This window comes from Caretta caretta, chromosome 5, assembly GCF_965140235.1.
Source record: "Caretta caretta isolate rCarCar2 chromosome 5, rCarCar1.hap1, whole genome shotgun sequence".
Classification (NCBI taxonomy): domain Eukaryota; kingdom Metazoa; phylum Chordata; order Testudines; family Cheloniidae; genus Caretta; species Caretta caretta.
In genome coordinates, this window is record NC_134210.1 from 89,608,477 (window position 1) to 89,622,896 (window position 14,420).

The 14,420-nt window shown below is 40.9% G+C and overlaps 1 protein-coding gene across 1 annotated transcript in view; it reads left to right on the forward strand.

Moving 5' to 3' along the window:
* The window catches only part of HSD17B3 (hydroxysteroid 17-beta dehydrogenase 3), a 32,686-nt gene that overhangs the window by 8,710 nt on the left and 9,556 nt on the right, over nucleotides 1–14,420 (forward strand). The window contains exons 3-6 of the mRNA XM_048850172.2: nucleotides 8,187–8,262; nucleotides 11,215–11,322; nucleotides 12,038–12,105; nucleotides 12,490–12,525. Of these exons, the coding sequence (XP_048706129.2) occupies nucleotides 8,187–8,262; nucleotides 11,215–11,322; nucleotides 12,038–12,105; nucleotides 12,490–12,525 (288 nt within the window). The remainder of the gene's footprint in view (nucleotides 1–8,186; nucleotides 8,263–11,214; nucleotides 11,323–12,037; nucleotides 12,106–12,489; nucleotides 12,526–14,420) is intronic.

A 14,420-nucleotide genomic window follows, 5' to 3' on the forward strand; every position in this document is an offset into this window, starting at 1 on the left:
ATCTTCATTTGGCTGGCCCAGGATTTTGTGAGGCTACTGGTTAAATACCTCTGACCCTTTGAAGTTTCTGTCATGGCTCCTCTGCCTTGCTGTACTGATATCAAAGTATAAACCCCTCTGACATTACTGACTCTGTGCCTCATGTTCTCTGGGCAGATGTGAAGGCACAGGTCTCACTGATGTCTCCTCCTCAGCACCTCTAGTTTGTTGGGTTGAAGCCAAAAGGCCTTTATATGGGTATTGGCTCAACACCTCTGCACTTATGGGTTTATAACAGAGGACAGATCTCTGAACATAAGAATGGCCGTACTGGGTCAGACCAGAGGTCCATCCAGTCCAGTGTCCTGTCTACCGACAGTGGCCAATGCCAGGTGCCCCAGAGGGAGTGAATCTAACAGGTAATGATCAAGTGATCTCTCTCCTGCCATCTATCTCCACCCTCTGACAAACAGAGGCTAGGGACACCATTCCTTACCCATCCTGGCTAATAGCCATTAATGGACTTAACCTCCATGAATTTATCCAGTTCTCTTTTAAACCCTGTTATAGTCCTAGCCTTCACAATCTCCTCAGGCAAGGAGTTCCACAGGTTGACTGTGCACTGAGTGAAGAAGAACTTCCTTTTATTTGTTTTAAATCAGCTACCCATTAATTTCATTTGGCAGCCCCCAGTTCTTATATTATGGGAAGAAGTAAATAACTTTTCCTTATTCACTTTCTCCACACCACTCATGATTTTGTATACCTCTATCATATCCCCCTTTAGTCTCCTCTTTTCCAAGCTGAAAAGTCCTAGCCTCTTTAATCTCTCCTCATATGGGACCTGTTCCAAACCCCTAATAATTTTAGTTGCCCTTTTCTGAACCTTTTCTAATGCCAGTATGTCTTTTTGAGATGATGGGACCACATCTGCAGGCAGTATTCAAGATGTGGGCGTACCATGGATTTATATAAGGGCAATAAGATATTCTCCGTCTTATTCTCTATCCCTTTTTTAATGATTCCTAACGCCCCGTTTGCTTTTTTGACTGCCCGCTGCACACTGCATGGACGTCTTCAGAGAACTATCCATGATGACCCCAAGATCTTTCTCCTGATTAGTTGTAGCTAAATTAGCCCCCATCGTATTGTTTGTATAGTTGGGGTTATTTTTTCCAATGTGCATTACTTTACATTAAATTTCATTTGCCATTTTGTTGCCCAATCACTTAGTTTTGTGAGATCTTTTTGAAGTTCTTCACAGTCTGCTTTGGTCTTAACTCATCTGCAAACTTTGCCACCTCATTTTTTACCCCTTTCTCCAGATCATTTATGAATAAGTTGAATAGGATTGTCCTAGGACTGACCCTTGGAGAACACCATTAGTTATCCCTCTCCATTCTGAAAATTTACCATTGATTCCTACCCTTTGTTCCCTATCTCTTAACCATGAAAGGATCTTCCATCTTGTCCCATGACAACTTAATTTACATAAGAGCCTTTGGTGAGGGACCTTTTCAAAGGCTTTCTGGAAATCTAAGTACACTATGTCCACTGGATCCCCCTTGTCTACATGTTTATTGACCCCCTCAAAGAACTCTAATAGATTAGTAAGACATGATCTTCCTTTACAGAAACCATGTTGACTTTTGCACAACAATTTATGTTCTTCTACATGTTTGACAATTTTATTCTTTACTATTGTTTCAACTAATTTGCCCGGTACTGACATTACACTTACTGGTCTGTAATTGCCAGGATCACTTCTACAGCCCTTTTAAATATTGGCATTACATTAGCTATCTTCCAGTCATTGTGTACAGGTGCTGATTTAAACGACAGGTTACAAATCAGAGTTAATAGTTCTGCAATTTCACATTTGAGTTCTTTCAGAACTCTTGGATGAATGCCATCTGATCCCGGTGACTTTTTACTGTTAAGTTTCTCAATTAATTCCAAAACTTCCTCTAGTGACATTTCAGTCTGTGACAATTCCTCAGATTTGGGAATCCCCCTAACATCCTCAGCCGTGAAGACTGAAGCAAAGAATTCATTTAGTTTCTCTGCAGTGACTTTATCGTCTTTAAGTGCTCCTTTTGTATCTCGATCGTCCAGGGGGCCCCACTGGTTGTTTAGCAGGCTTCCTGCTTCTGATGTACTTAAAAAACATTTTGTTATTACCTTTTGAGTTTTTGGCTAGCTGTTCTTCAAACTCCTTTTTGGCTTTTCTTATTATATTTTTACATTTAATTTGGCAGTGTTTATGCTCCTTCCTATTTACCTCACTAGGATTTGACTTCCACTTTTTAAAAGATGCCTTTTTATCTCTCACTGCTTCTTTTACATGGTTGTTAAGCCATGGTGACTCTCTTTTAGTTCTTTTACTGTGTTTTTTAATTTGGGGTATACATTTAAGTTGAGCCTCTATTATGGTGTCTTTGAAAAGTGTCCATGAAGCTTGCAGGGATTTCACTCTAGTCACTGTACCTTTTAATTTCTGTTTAACTAACCTCCTCATTTTTGCATAGTTCCCCTTTCTGAAATTAAATGCCACTGTGTTGGGCTGCTGAGGTGTTCTTCCCACCACAGGAATGTTAAATGTTGTTATGTTATGGTCACTGTTTCCAAGCGGTCCTGTTATAGTTACCTCTTGGACCAGATCCTGCGCTCCACTCAGGACTAGATCGAGAGTTGCCTCTCCCTTTGTGGGTTCCTGTACCAGCTGCTCCAAGAAGCAGTCATTTAAAGTATCGAGAAATTTTGTCTGTGCATTTTGTCCTGAGGTGACATGTACCCAGTAAATATGGGGATAATTGAAATCCCCCACTATTATTGAGTTCTTTATTTTGATAGCCTCTCTAATCTCCCTTAGCTTTTCTTCATCACTATCACTGTCCTGCTCAGGTGGTCGATAATAGATCCCTACTGTTATATTCTTATTAGAGCATGGAATTACTATCCACAGAGCTTCTATGGAATATGTGGATTCATTTAAGATTTTCATTTCATTTGATTCTACATTTTCTTTCACATATAGTGCCTCCCCCCTACCCCCTGCACGACCTGTTCTGTCCTTCGATGTATTTTGTACCCCGGAATGATTATGTCCCATTGATTGTCCTCACTCCACTAGGTTTCTGTGATGCCTATGATATCAATATCCTCCTTTAACACGAGGTACTCTAGTTCACCCATCTTATTATTTAGACTTCTAGCATTTGTGTACAAGCACTTTAAAAACTTGTCACTGTTTATTTGTCTGCCCTTTTCTGATGTGCAGATTCTTTATGTGAATGTTTCTTGTCTGATCTGGCCCATACTTTATTCTCTTCCATCCTCTCCTCCTGACTAAAACCTAGAGAATCTCTATCAATCGACTCTCCTCTAAGAGAAGTCTCTGTCTGATCCATGTGCGCCTCTGCAGCAATCGGCTTTCCCCCATCTCTTAGTTTAAAAATTGCTCTGCAAACTTTTTAATGTTAAGTGCCAGCAGTCTGGATCCACTTTGGTTTAGGTGGAGCCCATCCTTCCTGTATAGGCTCTCCCTATCCCAAAAGTTTCCCCAGTTCCTAATAAATCTAAACCCCTCCTCTCTACACCATCATCTCATCCATTCATTGAGACTCTGAAGCTCTGCCTGCCTACCTGGCCCTGCATGTGGAACTGGAAGCATTTCTGAGAATGCCACCATAGAGGTCCTGGATTTCAATCTCTTTCCCAGCAGCCTAAATTTGGCCTCCAGGACGTCTCTCCTACTTTTTTCCCTATGTCATTGGTACCTACATGTACCACGACCACCTGCTCTTCCCAGCACTACACATAAGTTTATCTAGATGCCTCAAGACATCTGCAACCTCTGTGAGGGGCGGCCCCTGTGAGGGTTCCTGGCTCAGCATATCTAGTTTTCTGGGTTGATGTAAAGGCATAGTGTTACTGGCATGACAGTTATAGCTTTCTAATGTCACAGGGCTTGTGGAAGCAATTGACTCAGCACGTATAGTTTTCTGGATTTGTATTAAAGTTCAGGCCTCTGTGAGACCACTGGATGAGCACTCTAGCGTGTTGGGCTGATGTGAAAGTCCAGACTCCCATGAGGTCTCTGAATCAGCATTTCCAGCTTCTTGGGCATCTGTGACAATACTGGCTGAGTTCCTCAAGCTGACTAGTCTGATATCAAGGCAGAGACCACTCTGAGGTTACTTGCTCTAGCTTGCTGGCTGATTTCACGGAACAGATTTCTGTGAGGCCCTTTAGTTTGGGGGCTGATGTCAAGGCTTCAGACTTGCTAAACTGATCTCAAGGCACAGGTCTCTGTGAGAATTACTGGCTCAGCAGCCACAGCTTGCTGGGATTATGTGAAGTCTTAGGCCCCTATGAAGTCACTATGCTGCACTTTTAGCATTGGTACCTACATGTACCATTACGCTGCACTTTTAGCATGTCAAGGCACTGGCCTTTGGCAATTTACAGGCTTGACACTTCTATCTTCCTGGAATGATGTCCAGGGACAGACTTCTGTGAGTATTACTGGCTGAGCATCTCTAGTTTGCTTGGCTAATATGAAGACCCGTATTTATGTAAGGCTTGTGGCTCAGCATTTCTAAACACCCTGAACTTGCTGAGCTGAAGTGAAAGCATAGGGCAATTTTTGACTACAACTTTTCTTGTTTATTAATAGCTTCATATCTTTAGACATTTAAGGTTGATTTGCTTAAATCAGGGTTTCATTAGATCATTTTTGAGAGCGAGGAATTTCATATAATATAAGCTTTGGTGTTTGGGAAAACCTTTGTGTGATTTGTTAAAACTTAGCCTGTTATTTACAATCTGGTGAAAATTAATTATGGCTTGAGTTGCCCTATTCCAGTTGATTCACTATTTTACAGTGTTGCAGGAGTCTCCCATTACATCCTTCTGCAGACACAAATATTTTAGGTTTGTTTTAGCAGTAGAACCGGAAGAAACATTTTAAAGCAGTTTTGCAGAATCCATTTCTCCTTTTGGTGAGCTTCATTTTTGCAATCCTGCTCTCCTATCCTACTTCCTCTGGGCCACATATTTGTTGAGAGATTTGAGTCAGACAGGTCTCACAGGGTTGAACCGCGAGAAATTAAAAGAAAAAAAAATGACTGGGGATGCCAGTCCTGCCCAAAATCCCACTATATAGACCTTAGGGAAAAAAAATCTAATAGCTTTTACAAACGTCTAGAAATCTAGAACAACTGTTCCATAAATCATAATCCTGCAACTTTAAGTTCTTATGATCTAGTCTGAGTATGGCCAGTTTGTGTGTGCAACGGCAGTAATAACATGCACAAATGAGGCCCAAAATCTGTGCAGTTTTGCATGTGGCTCTAGCTATTTGAAAACTTGGCTCATTCTGGAAGCTGCAAAAATGCACTATAAGGCATAGTGGTTTTTTTACTGGTTTGATGTGTGTGAAAGTCTTTTGTTGCACACTACAATGCGTGCCTAAGCCTTCTATTAACCTGTTTCAACATGCTTAGACATTTGTTACTGCTGGAAGTAGTCATGATGATCTTGCCTTTTAGGAATCCCAGAATTTCATGAGCATTTAAATCCTTTACCACTGGGAGTCAGGATTTCCTAATACAAACAGGTTTATGTTGCATAATGCTGGAAGCTGGGGCTTGCTCTCATCCGCAGTGGGAAATTCTATTCTCTAGCTGCATCACAGGCCTTGTCTGTACTAGGAAAATGCATTGTCTTAGAAAAAAGAAAAGGAGTACTTGTGGCACCTTAGAGACTACCAATTTATTTGAGCATGAGCTTTCGTGAGCTACAGCTGTAGCTACAGCTCACGAAAGCTCATGCTCAAATAAATTGGTTAGTCTCTAAGGTGCCACAAGTACTCCTTTTCTTTTTGCGAATACAGACTAACACGGCTGTTCCTCTGAAACCTGTCTTAGAAAGTATTTTAACAAAGATGTTTTTACTAATAGAATGTTAAACATGACTTTGCCCTTCAACATGACTGATTAAAAATGAATTTTCTCAATACAGAAAAGGCCATAGTATACAAGCCCAAGTAGAGTGGTATTTTCCAACTCTCTTTTGCATTAAAAATTGGCCATCATCACGTCACATTTCCAGCCTGCTATAGAGAAGCTAAAATGATTCCTGCTCTTGTCTAATGATCACTGTTTATTAGGGTTTTATTAGCTGGCCATAAACATTTATTCTTGGCTGAAATTTGGCATTTCATTTAGCAATGAAAATCATTATCATTTACTTTTTTCAGCAAACTGCAATAAAAATCAGTGAAACGCATTTATTAAAACCAAAGTTCAGAAAAATAGCTCAGTTTTTGATGATGATATTTATATTACTAGCATGGATCTGAATGCTTAAAAAACCCATCCAAATGGTCCCCAAATTACAACTTGGAATGAGTGACCATGGAAACAGCGACCATGTCTCTGTTGCCTTCCGAATAGATTGGAAACAGCTTGAGTCAAGACTAATGTGGACAAAGGGAAATTTGCCAGTACGTAGACAATTAGAGTTCTCTTCCTGTACTTCAAATGCAGCCCTTAAAATGAGCTTTCAAAACGCCACAGTGTCTAAGTGTTTGCATGTTTCTTTGTGGCACCGGACAATTATGTAAGAGTCTCCAAAAGCTCAGAACTGTGAGAATGGTCTTTGTGCTTAAAATGCAAATGGTTGTTTCCAATACATTTAGTGGACAATCTCCCCCTCATACTCTCGATGTAGCAAATTTTTAAACAAAGGTCCTTATTTCTTAACATTCTTTTCATTGTTTCAGGGAAGCTCAATGGGACAAACTTTCCCTCAAATAGATTTAGGGGGGAAAGCATTGCAGGGAGTCAGTTACAGAAATGAATGCCTTTTCAGTGTGTGGGGTTTGTCAACTAGTTTCTTACTCTCTAAGTAAAACCTGGTACTTTCAGATGAAGTTGACCTTATCTTTGTGCACATTTATTTAACTCCGCCTCTCCCTGCTTCTGTGGGCAGCTTTCTAGCTTCAGCTCTCTCCTCTGATCACGCACCCAAACTCTAGTGCAACTTCAGCTTGTTAAAAACATACACTCCACAAGCTGGGGCATATTCTCCTTTCAATCTGTGCACAAAGCTCTAATTGGGAGTGGAAATGTTTATGTTCATGATATATATGTACACACAGAGAGAAGTTAGATAAAAACATAAAATACTCTTGCTGGAAGGTTGCAACCTAACACTACTTTATTTCTTAGACTTCAGAATTATAACACACAAGACCCCAAAAACGGAGAGAGAGAGAGACAAAACAGGCTGCTCCTTAAAACAGAGAGCTACAAATCACCCCACTTTACTCTAGGCTGCCTGCCTGCAAACTGACTGCTGCTAGGCCTAGAATTACCACAAGAAGCCATAAGAATAAGGGGAGAATATGACAATTTGTTTTGCATTATTTCACATTACCTCACCAACTATAAACAGACTTATGTCAAGAAGTGTTTGCATCTACAAACCTAAATTCTTGTCTACATTTTTATGGATGTGCTTTTGTGTGCACAAAAACTCTTGCTTGTTTATTTACTTCACTTTACTTAAAAATTCTCTCATTCAAGTTTTGGCGGCATGATATATATATTATATAATATAAATTCTAACCAAAGTCCAAAATATATAATCCTTTTAAAATTCATCCCAAAGTTAGGACCCTCCCACTATTCAATACAGCCCATTTAGCCCCTTTTCTCAGGGTGGGGGGGGGGGGGAGGGAAGCATGTTGGAAAAACATGAAATATTATAGAGTGACCTGGAGGTCAACAAATTCAGGTTCTGGTGAATTAATGGGGAAGTCAGTTCTACAGCAGAAGGCCCCTTATTGGAAATATCAGGTGGAATTGCTCTCCTTCTGTCAATTAATTAGAGCCTTTCCGAGAAGGGCTCAAGGGACATTGTTTTGGCAAATCTTTTGTTTGTTGACGCTCAGAGGGTTTTGTTATGATGGGTCAGGATCATATAGGGAGGGGGATGTTTGTGCAGCTGCTATAAGCAGTTTAACTAATGTGTTGCTTGGTTTTCATTTTTGTCATGTCTCCAGATAGTACAGTGATGGGTACTTGAAAGTAAATGAAATATTAAATAAAATGCTTAGTGCTGAAAGCTAAAAAAGTCATTTAATGTTCTCATCACCAGAATGTCATCGGTTTTAATCATTTTAAACACCTCTTTTGTAGCTGGCAAAACGTGGATTAAATATTGTTATGATAAGCAGAACACTTGAAAAACTGCAGAAAGTAGCCACTGAAATTGGTAAGTGTTTAAATCTGAAGAAGACTGTGACAGGCAGCATGGTGTAATAGGGCACTGGATTCAGGAGACCCAGGATTCTGTTCCTAAAGTGTTTACAAAACATTAACTCTCATACCACTCTGTGAAGTAGATGAGTATCATTATCCACAACTGGTGGCTAGAAATACTTTGCGAAGGCACAGAGATTAATTTTTAAACAGTCACATAAATGTGTGGCAGCACTGGTTATTGAACCTACACCTCCTTATTCTCAGTCCAGTACTTTAACAAATAGCGAACACCTCCTCCTCCAGTATAGGAAGTGAGTTGAAAAGGATTACTCTTTTGACACGTTCAGCCCCATGAATTACAGTTGTGCCATAGGAGTTCGCAGAATTGGAATTCTACATGGGCAGAAATCCAGAATTAAAAAAACACTTATCTCCAGTATTGGAATGTAGAGTGAAATTTCCACCTATTCAGACAGGAAGGCCTTTAAAAAAATCAAGATAAGATTCGAGAGAAAAAAAGAGATTGAGTTTGTGCAGACAAGTAGAGCCGTTATGTCTATTAGGCTCCTAATGTAACACATTTTGTGTCGTGTATGTAAAACATTGATCAAACCATAAAACGAAGGCTATGTTTATACTATAAACCATTGGATGGCAGTGTGTAAAGTATGTATAGCTAGATGTCACATAGGGTGCCAACTTTCTAACCGCAGAAAATCGAACACCCTTGCCGTGCCTGCCCCTTCCCCAAAGCCCCACCCCTGCCCTGCCCCTTCTCTGAGGCTCCATCCCACCCTCCCTCTATCACTCGCTCTCCCCCACCGGGTTGGGGTGAGGGCTCTGGGGTGGAGTTGGCATGAGTGGCTTGGGGTGAGGAGGGGGCTCCAGGCTGGGCCAAGGAGTTTGGAGTGCAGGAGGGAGCTCAAGGCTGAGACAGGGGTTTGGGGTGCGGGCTCTGGGAGGGAGTTTGGGTGCAGTAGGGGGTTCTGAGCTTGGGTAGGGGGTTGGGGTGCCGGAGGAGGTTTGAAGTGCGGGCTCCAGACGGTGTTTACCTTGGGTGGCTCCCAGACCCTCAGGGCAGAGGCACGTGGAGCCCCGAGGGCCGTTCCTGAGCCAGAGGGACATGCCAGTTTCTTCCTGGGAGCTGCGTGGACCCTGGCAGGGAGCCGGCCAGCTCCGCTGTGGCCAAATGGACTTTTAATGGCCTGGTCAGCAGTGCTGACCAGAGTTGCCAGGGTCCCTTTCCACACTATGGTGTGCAGCTACGTCTGTCAGCGAAAGGTTCCGGAAGAGGGGAGGCAGCAGAGAAAGGCTTTGTCGGCTCCATGCCGCCCGAGACTTTCACTGTGGTGAGGAAAAGTGCTGCTGCTGGAGTCTTTCCCTGTACATTTAGGGCTAGATTCTGCAATTAGCTCAGCATCCTTTGTGCTACTCAGGTGCAGGGATTCAGCTGGTACAAACCTGATGGAGCTGGCTCCTGCACCAGCCATTTTCACCCCACACCATACTGGGCGGGGGCAGGGAGGGAAAAGGTTGGAGCTCTGCTCCACTCCATTACACTGGTTCTCTAACTCATGCCAGGCCTGGCACAGTCCGGCCCGCAGAATCACGGAGCCATAATTGGCTTCCTGACAGCCTCCCTGCTGTCCTGCCCCAAGCAGAGCTCAGATGTACAGAAGAAGCAAGCTCTTGCCAAATCTGAAGATATGCTGATAACTGAAGTGGAATTAGAAGCTTGCAATTTCTGGGGAAATTAGGGTCTCTCCCTTCTCCCTCCACCAAAAGGCCAAGCTCTGATAACACTAGCGGGTGACATAAAAGAAACACATAGGAAAGTTAGATACAAAGTCCAATTCCGTATAGCTATAGAATCAGTTTCCATTTCACCGAAGGAAGCTCCTAGACTTTCTGGAGTCTGTGTGCACCTGAAATGGTCTCTGCATTTCCATTGTTGACAAATGTGTGTGTTCAGATCACCGTTCAAGAAAGGGAGGAAGAGAGAGCCTTTCAACTGGTCCTAGATTCACTTAGCAAATCTTTCAACAAACCTGGTCGGAGGTTCAAGATGATCATGAAACCTGAAAGCAGGTTTAGTAGTAAATATTTCTCATGTGAGCCCCCTTGTTAGCAGAGTTATAATTTGAGCTCTCCAACAGAGAATTTCAGCTTTCATTTGTGAAGTCAGTCAGTCAACCTCTCTTCTTTGTGAAGACAGCATTGAAAATGTAAACGGGATATAAATCAAACAACTCAGAGACAGAATTCTGCAGCTGGATTCCACTTTTGCAGGAGGAGGGGTAGGTGTTGGGGAGGGGGAGAGATTATAGATTCTCCCATTTCCCTTTTATGTAAAATGAGTCAAAGTTGAGGTGTTGCCCAAAGAGTTGCCTCAATAATCCTTCCCAAAATCCTTAGCCTGACCCATTTTACAGTGGTGTGATTATGAATAACACAAATAGGCTATATTTCAGAGGGAGGCAGCAAAATATTGTTTCACAACCTGAACCCAAAATGCCAAGTCCAGTTCTGCTTGTTAAAATGTTCATCTTACAAAGAAGCAAACTTTTTAAATAATTGTATAAAACAGAGTTTACATCAAAGATCTGTCAGCATGTTCTTTTTCAATAAATTGCAACCCTTCTCTTATAAACATTAAAATAATCGGGGGAAATGTTAGAAATTTTGCATTATTTATAGTTAGGGGGCTAAATTTTGTCTTGATATTTGGGCAGCGCTCCACAGATTTCAGAGCAGAAACTGACCTTACATTTTCCTTAAAAAATGTGTTACAGAAAGTGCCTTTTGCTTATATTTTGATTACTGTTAAAAAGCAAGGGAGTTGAAACAGCTGCATGTAGTACAGAGTGCAATACAAAAGGGTGAACCAAGTTCTTTGGCTCATTCCTCTTGATTGCAATTCTCTCTATTTATATATAAAGGCATTTTGTGTTGTTAATTACAGAACAGGCCACAGGTAGAAATGTGAAGATCATACAAGCTGACTTTACAAAAGATCACATATATGAGAATATTGAAGAAAGTCTTGAAGGCTTAGAAATTGGCATTTTGGGTAAGTTAATTAGACCCATTAATTGAAGAGTATTTTGATAATACATTATATAAATACAAATGCATTTAAGTAATTGCAGCTTACTGCAATGGAACTACAAATTGGCATCACTTGTTTTAGAACATGATGTATATGACACTAACAGCTGGTTTTAACATGTAGACGTTATTAAAACTAAGTGTGCACTTGCTTAATAAACTGGTTTTGGTTGTTTATTATACAGGTTGTAGAGGTGAATCAAGGCCCTCTCTGGGTTCCCTATTTCTCTAATAGGGTACAGTAATTTATTTACCATCTAAGCCAATCTACCACCTGCTGAGTAGTATCCATTTTATGTGGTAACTCTGCCTGTTTAATCTCAATGAATTCATTTTCAGCATTTGTTTTACAGCTGTGTGGAATTCTTGCACTGAACCTGAAAGCCGCTAGAAATGAACTTTTTGTTAAAGCTAACCGGAGTGATATGAATAGGAACAAAGTATTTTTTAAGTATCCCTTTAATGAATTAAAAAAAACCAGTAATAGCCTGGTTTTGCTTCTACTGAGGTCAATATCAATGGCTTTGGTTTCAGTGGGAGTAAGATGGGTCACTAACGTAGCATTTCTCTTCACATATAGCTTAAAAGCATCTTAAGGAGAAACCTTTTGTTTAACCAGCTAAACTATGCACTTCATCCAAACATAGTTCTTCTTGTTCTGTTTCCTTCCTGACTAGTTAACAATGTTGGAATGCTTCATAATTCTCTTCCATGCCGTTTCCTAAATGGAGCAGACACAGATGAGGTAGGATTACGTTGTAGTACTGTTGTTTTTTCTTGCAATGTAACAATTAGGGCCGGAGGTTCCATTTACTAAGGGACAGATCCTGCATCCATTGAGGTCTGTGGAAGTCGCACTGTTGAATTCAGTGGGAGGAGAACTGGGGCCTAACTAAACATACTTACAAATGAACATACAATGACAAATGGATAATTGTGCAGGAAAATAGTTATTTGCATGTACAAACTTGGTAAATATGCATGCATTTTTGCAGCCTCCTTTTGAATTACTTTTTACCCTGGATGTTCCATTAGAAGTCTGTGCAAACTGAATCCTCATGTTATAAATGCCAGCTAAGTGACCCCTCAAAATGTGTTTAAATTTGCATTATTTTCTTGTTTTCAACAGAACCTCATCAACTGCAACATTATCTCTGTTACCAAGGTATGTACAACACACATTCAGTGTATAAAGAAATAAATGTATTATACCAGAGAAAGATATTGTTTCAAACAGTGACAATGAGTTTTCTTATCTCCTTGCATTTTGGCTGGCTTCTTAGCTGCTCATCCTGAGCCATAATGGAAGCATTATTTTAGGAGTCTAATTAACTTGCTAGGTTCTGCTACGTGTGAAACATTTTGATTAGAGCTGGTCAGAAAGTTCTCAACAAACTATTTTTGGTTGTCTAAATAGGCTGTTGTGGCAAAAACCAAAACTTTTTGCAAAAAGGTAACAATTTTGACAAAACCTTTGACAGGAAAGCTTCTTGTCCACACTGGTTGGAGAGAGAGATATTGAAAATCTGACCTTTTTGCTTCAAAAATGGATGTGATGCAATTCCACCTTGTGAAAACATTCATTGCAGATTGAACAAACCTTTTGAAGACAGATTTCAAAACCTCATAAGTTGTTTCAAAACAAAACTGTTCTCTGGCCAGCTCTAATTTTGATTAGCTACTTCCCTTTCAAGCACAGTTAGTATTTCACCACCTCCCCAGCTCTGATTAAGGTTTGTTGCTCTGCTGTTTGGGGCAACATGTTAACCTGAGCTACAACTAAATGCTTCATAGTTCATCTCAACCTTAGCTAATATCTTTATAAACATGACATGAGAGGCTTTTATCGACAGACTTTCCTCTTTAATTGTTGAGAGTTTCTTCCCCCTATCTAACATACCTACCTCCCCCAATTTGGCCTGTTTGATCACACCACATACTTTCTCAAAGGCTATGCTCTGAGAATTGCTTTGACTGCTTACCAAAGAATCTCTCTTCTTGAAAGGTGTCTGGATTTTAAAATCCAGCACAAACCCCAAAATAATTCTTGGGGGGGGGAAACAGCTAAAAGGCTAAATTTAAGTGTGTAGAAGTGGGACAAGCCAAAATAAGCTGTGTTAGCTGGTTAGGCAAATGATTTCTTCTTCAAGGTTTGATGTATAAATCCTTTCATATTGTTCAACTAAAATAAACTATTTATTTCTGCCATTTCTTTCTATAAAACTTCCATAAAATCTGCCAATTCCTCTCTACCCCTCCACCAAATAATTCCCTTTCTCGGCCTGGATGATGTCTTCCCCTAGTTACTGCAACCGCCACCTCTCTGGCCTCTCACAAAGCCACATGCCCCCTTCAGTCTATTCCAAGTGCTGGTACAAGAATTAATCATGTCTCTGACTAGATCCATCCTCTCTTCAGATGTTTCTGCTGGTTTCTCATTTTTGTCCTGATCATATGTAAGCTCTTGACCTCCTGCAAGCTCTAAACATCGTGAGGTGAAATCCTGGCTCCAGTGCATTTAATGGGATTTTTGCCATTGTATTGGATAGGGGCAGGATGTCCCTTGTGGCATCTGCTTTCATTGATACTGTAGTCTCTCTTCTGCCCTCCTTGTTCCAGTGAAACTTCATGGCAAATTTCCATATCGATGTCTTCCAGCCACTCATCTCTGGACCTTTTTCCACTTTGTCCACTATGACTGGCACCTTCTCCCTTCACCCACTCGGACACGAAATGGCTCCATCCTTTCGTCCATAAATTCCAATTTGAAAATGAGGCTTAAACCCCCGAATGCACATTCTCACCCCCTTCACGCTGCTGACCGGAACTAAGCACCAGTATGTTTATCTGCACTAGTTTACAGTGTTAGCCCTTCCTTTCTTTGTAAGTTGTCTATCAAGGCTCTTCTCCTTAAAAGCTAAGCACATGTGTAAGTCTTTGAACACTGAGGAGTCCCATTGAGTTCAAAGGGACTCAAGTCCATACTTAATGTTAAGCATGTGCATAAGTGCTTCACTAAATAGGGATGGACTTGAGCACATAACTAAGTGCTTTGCTAAA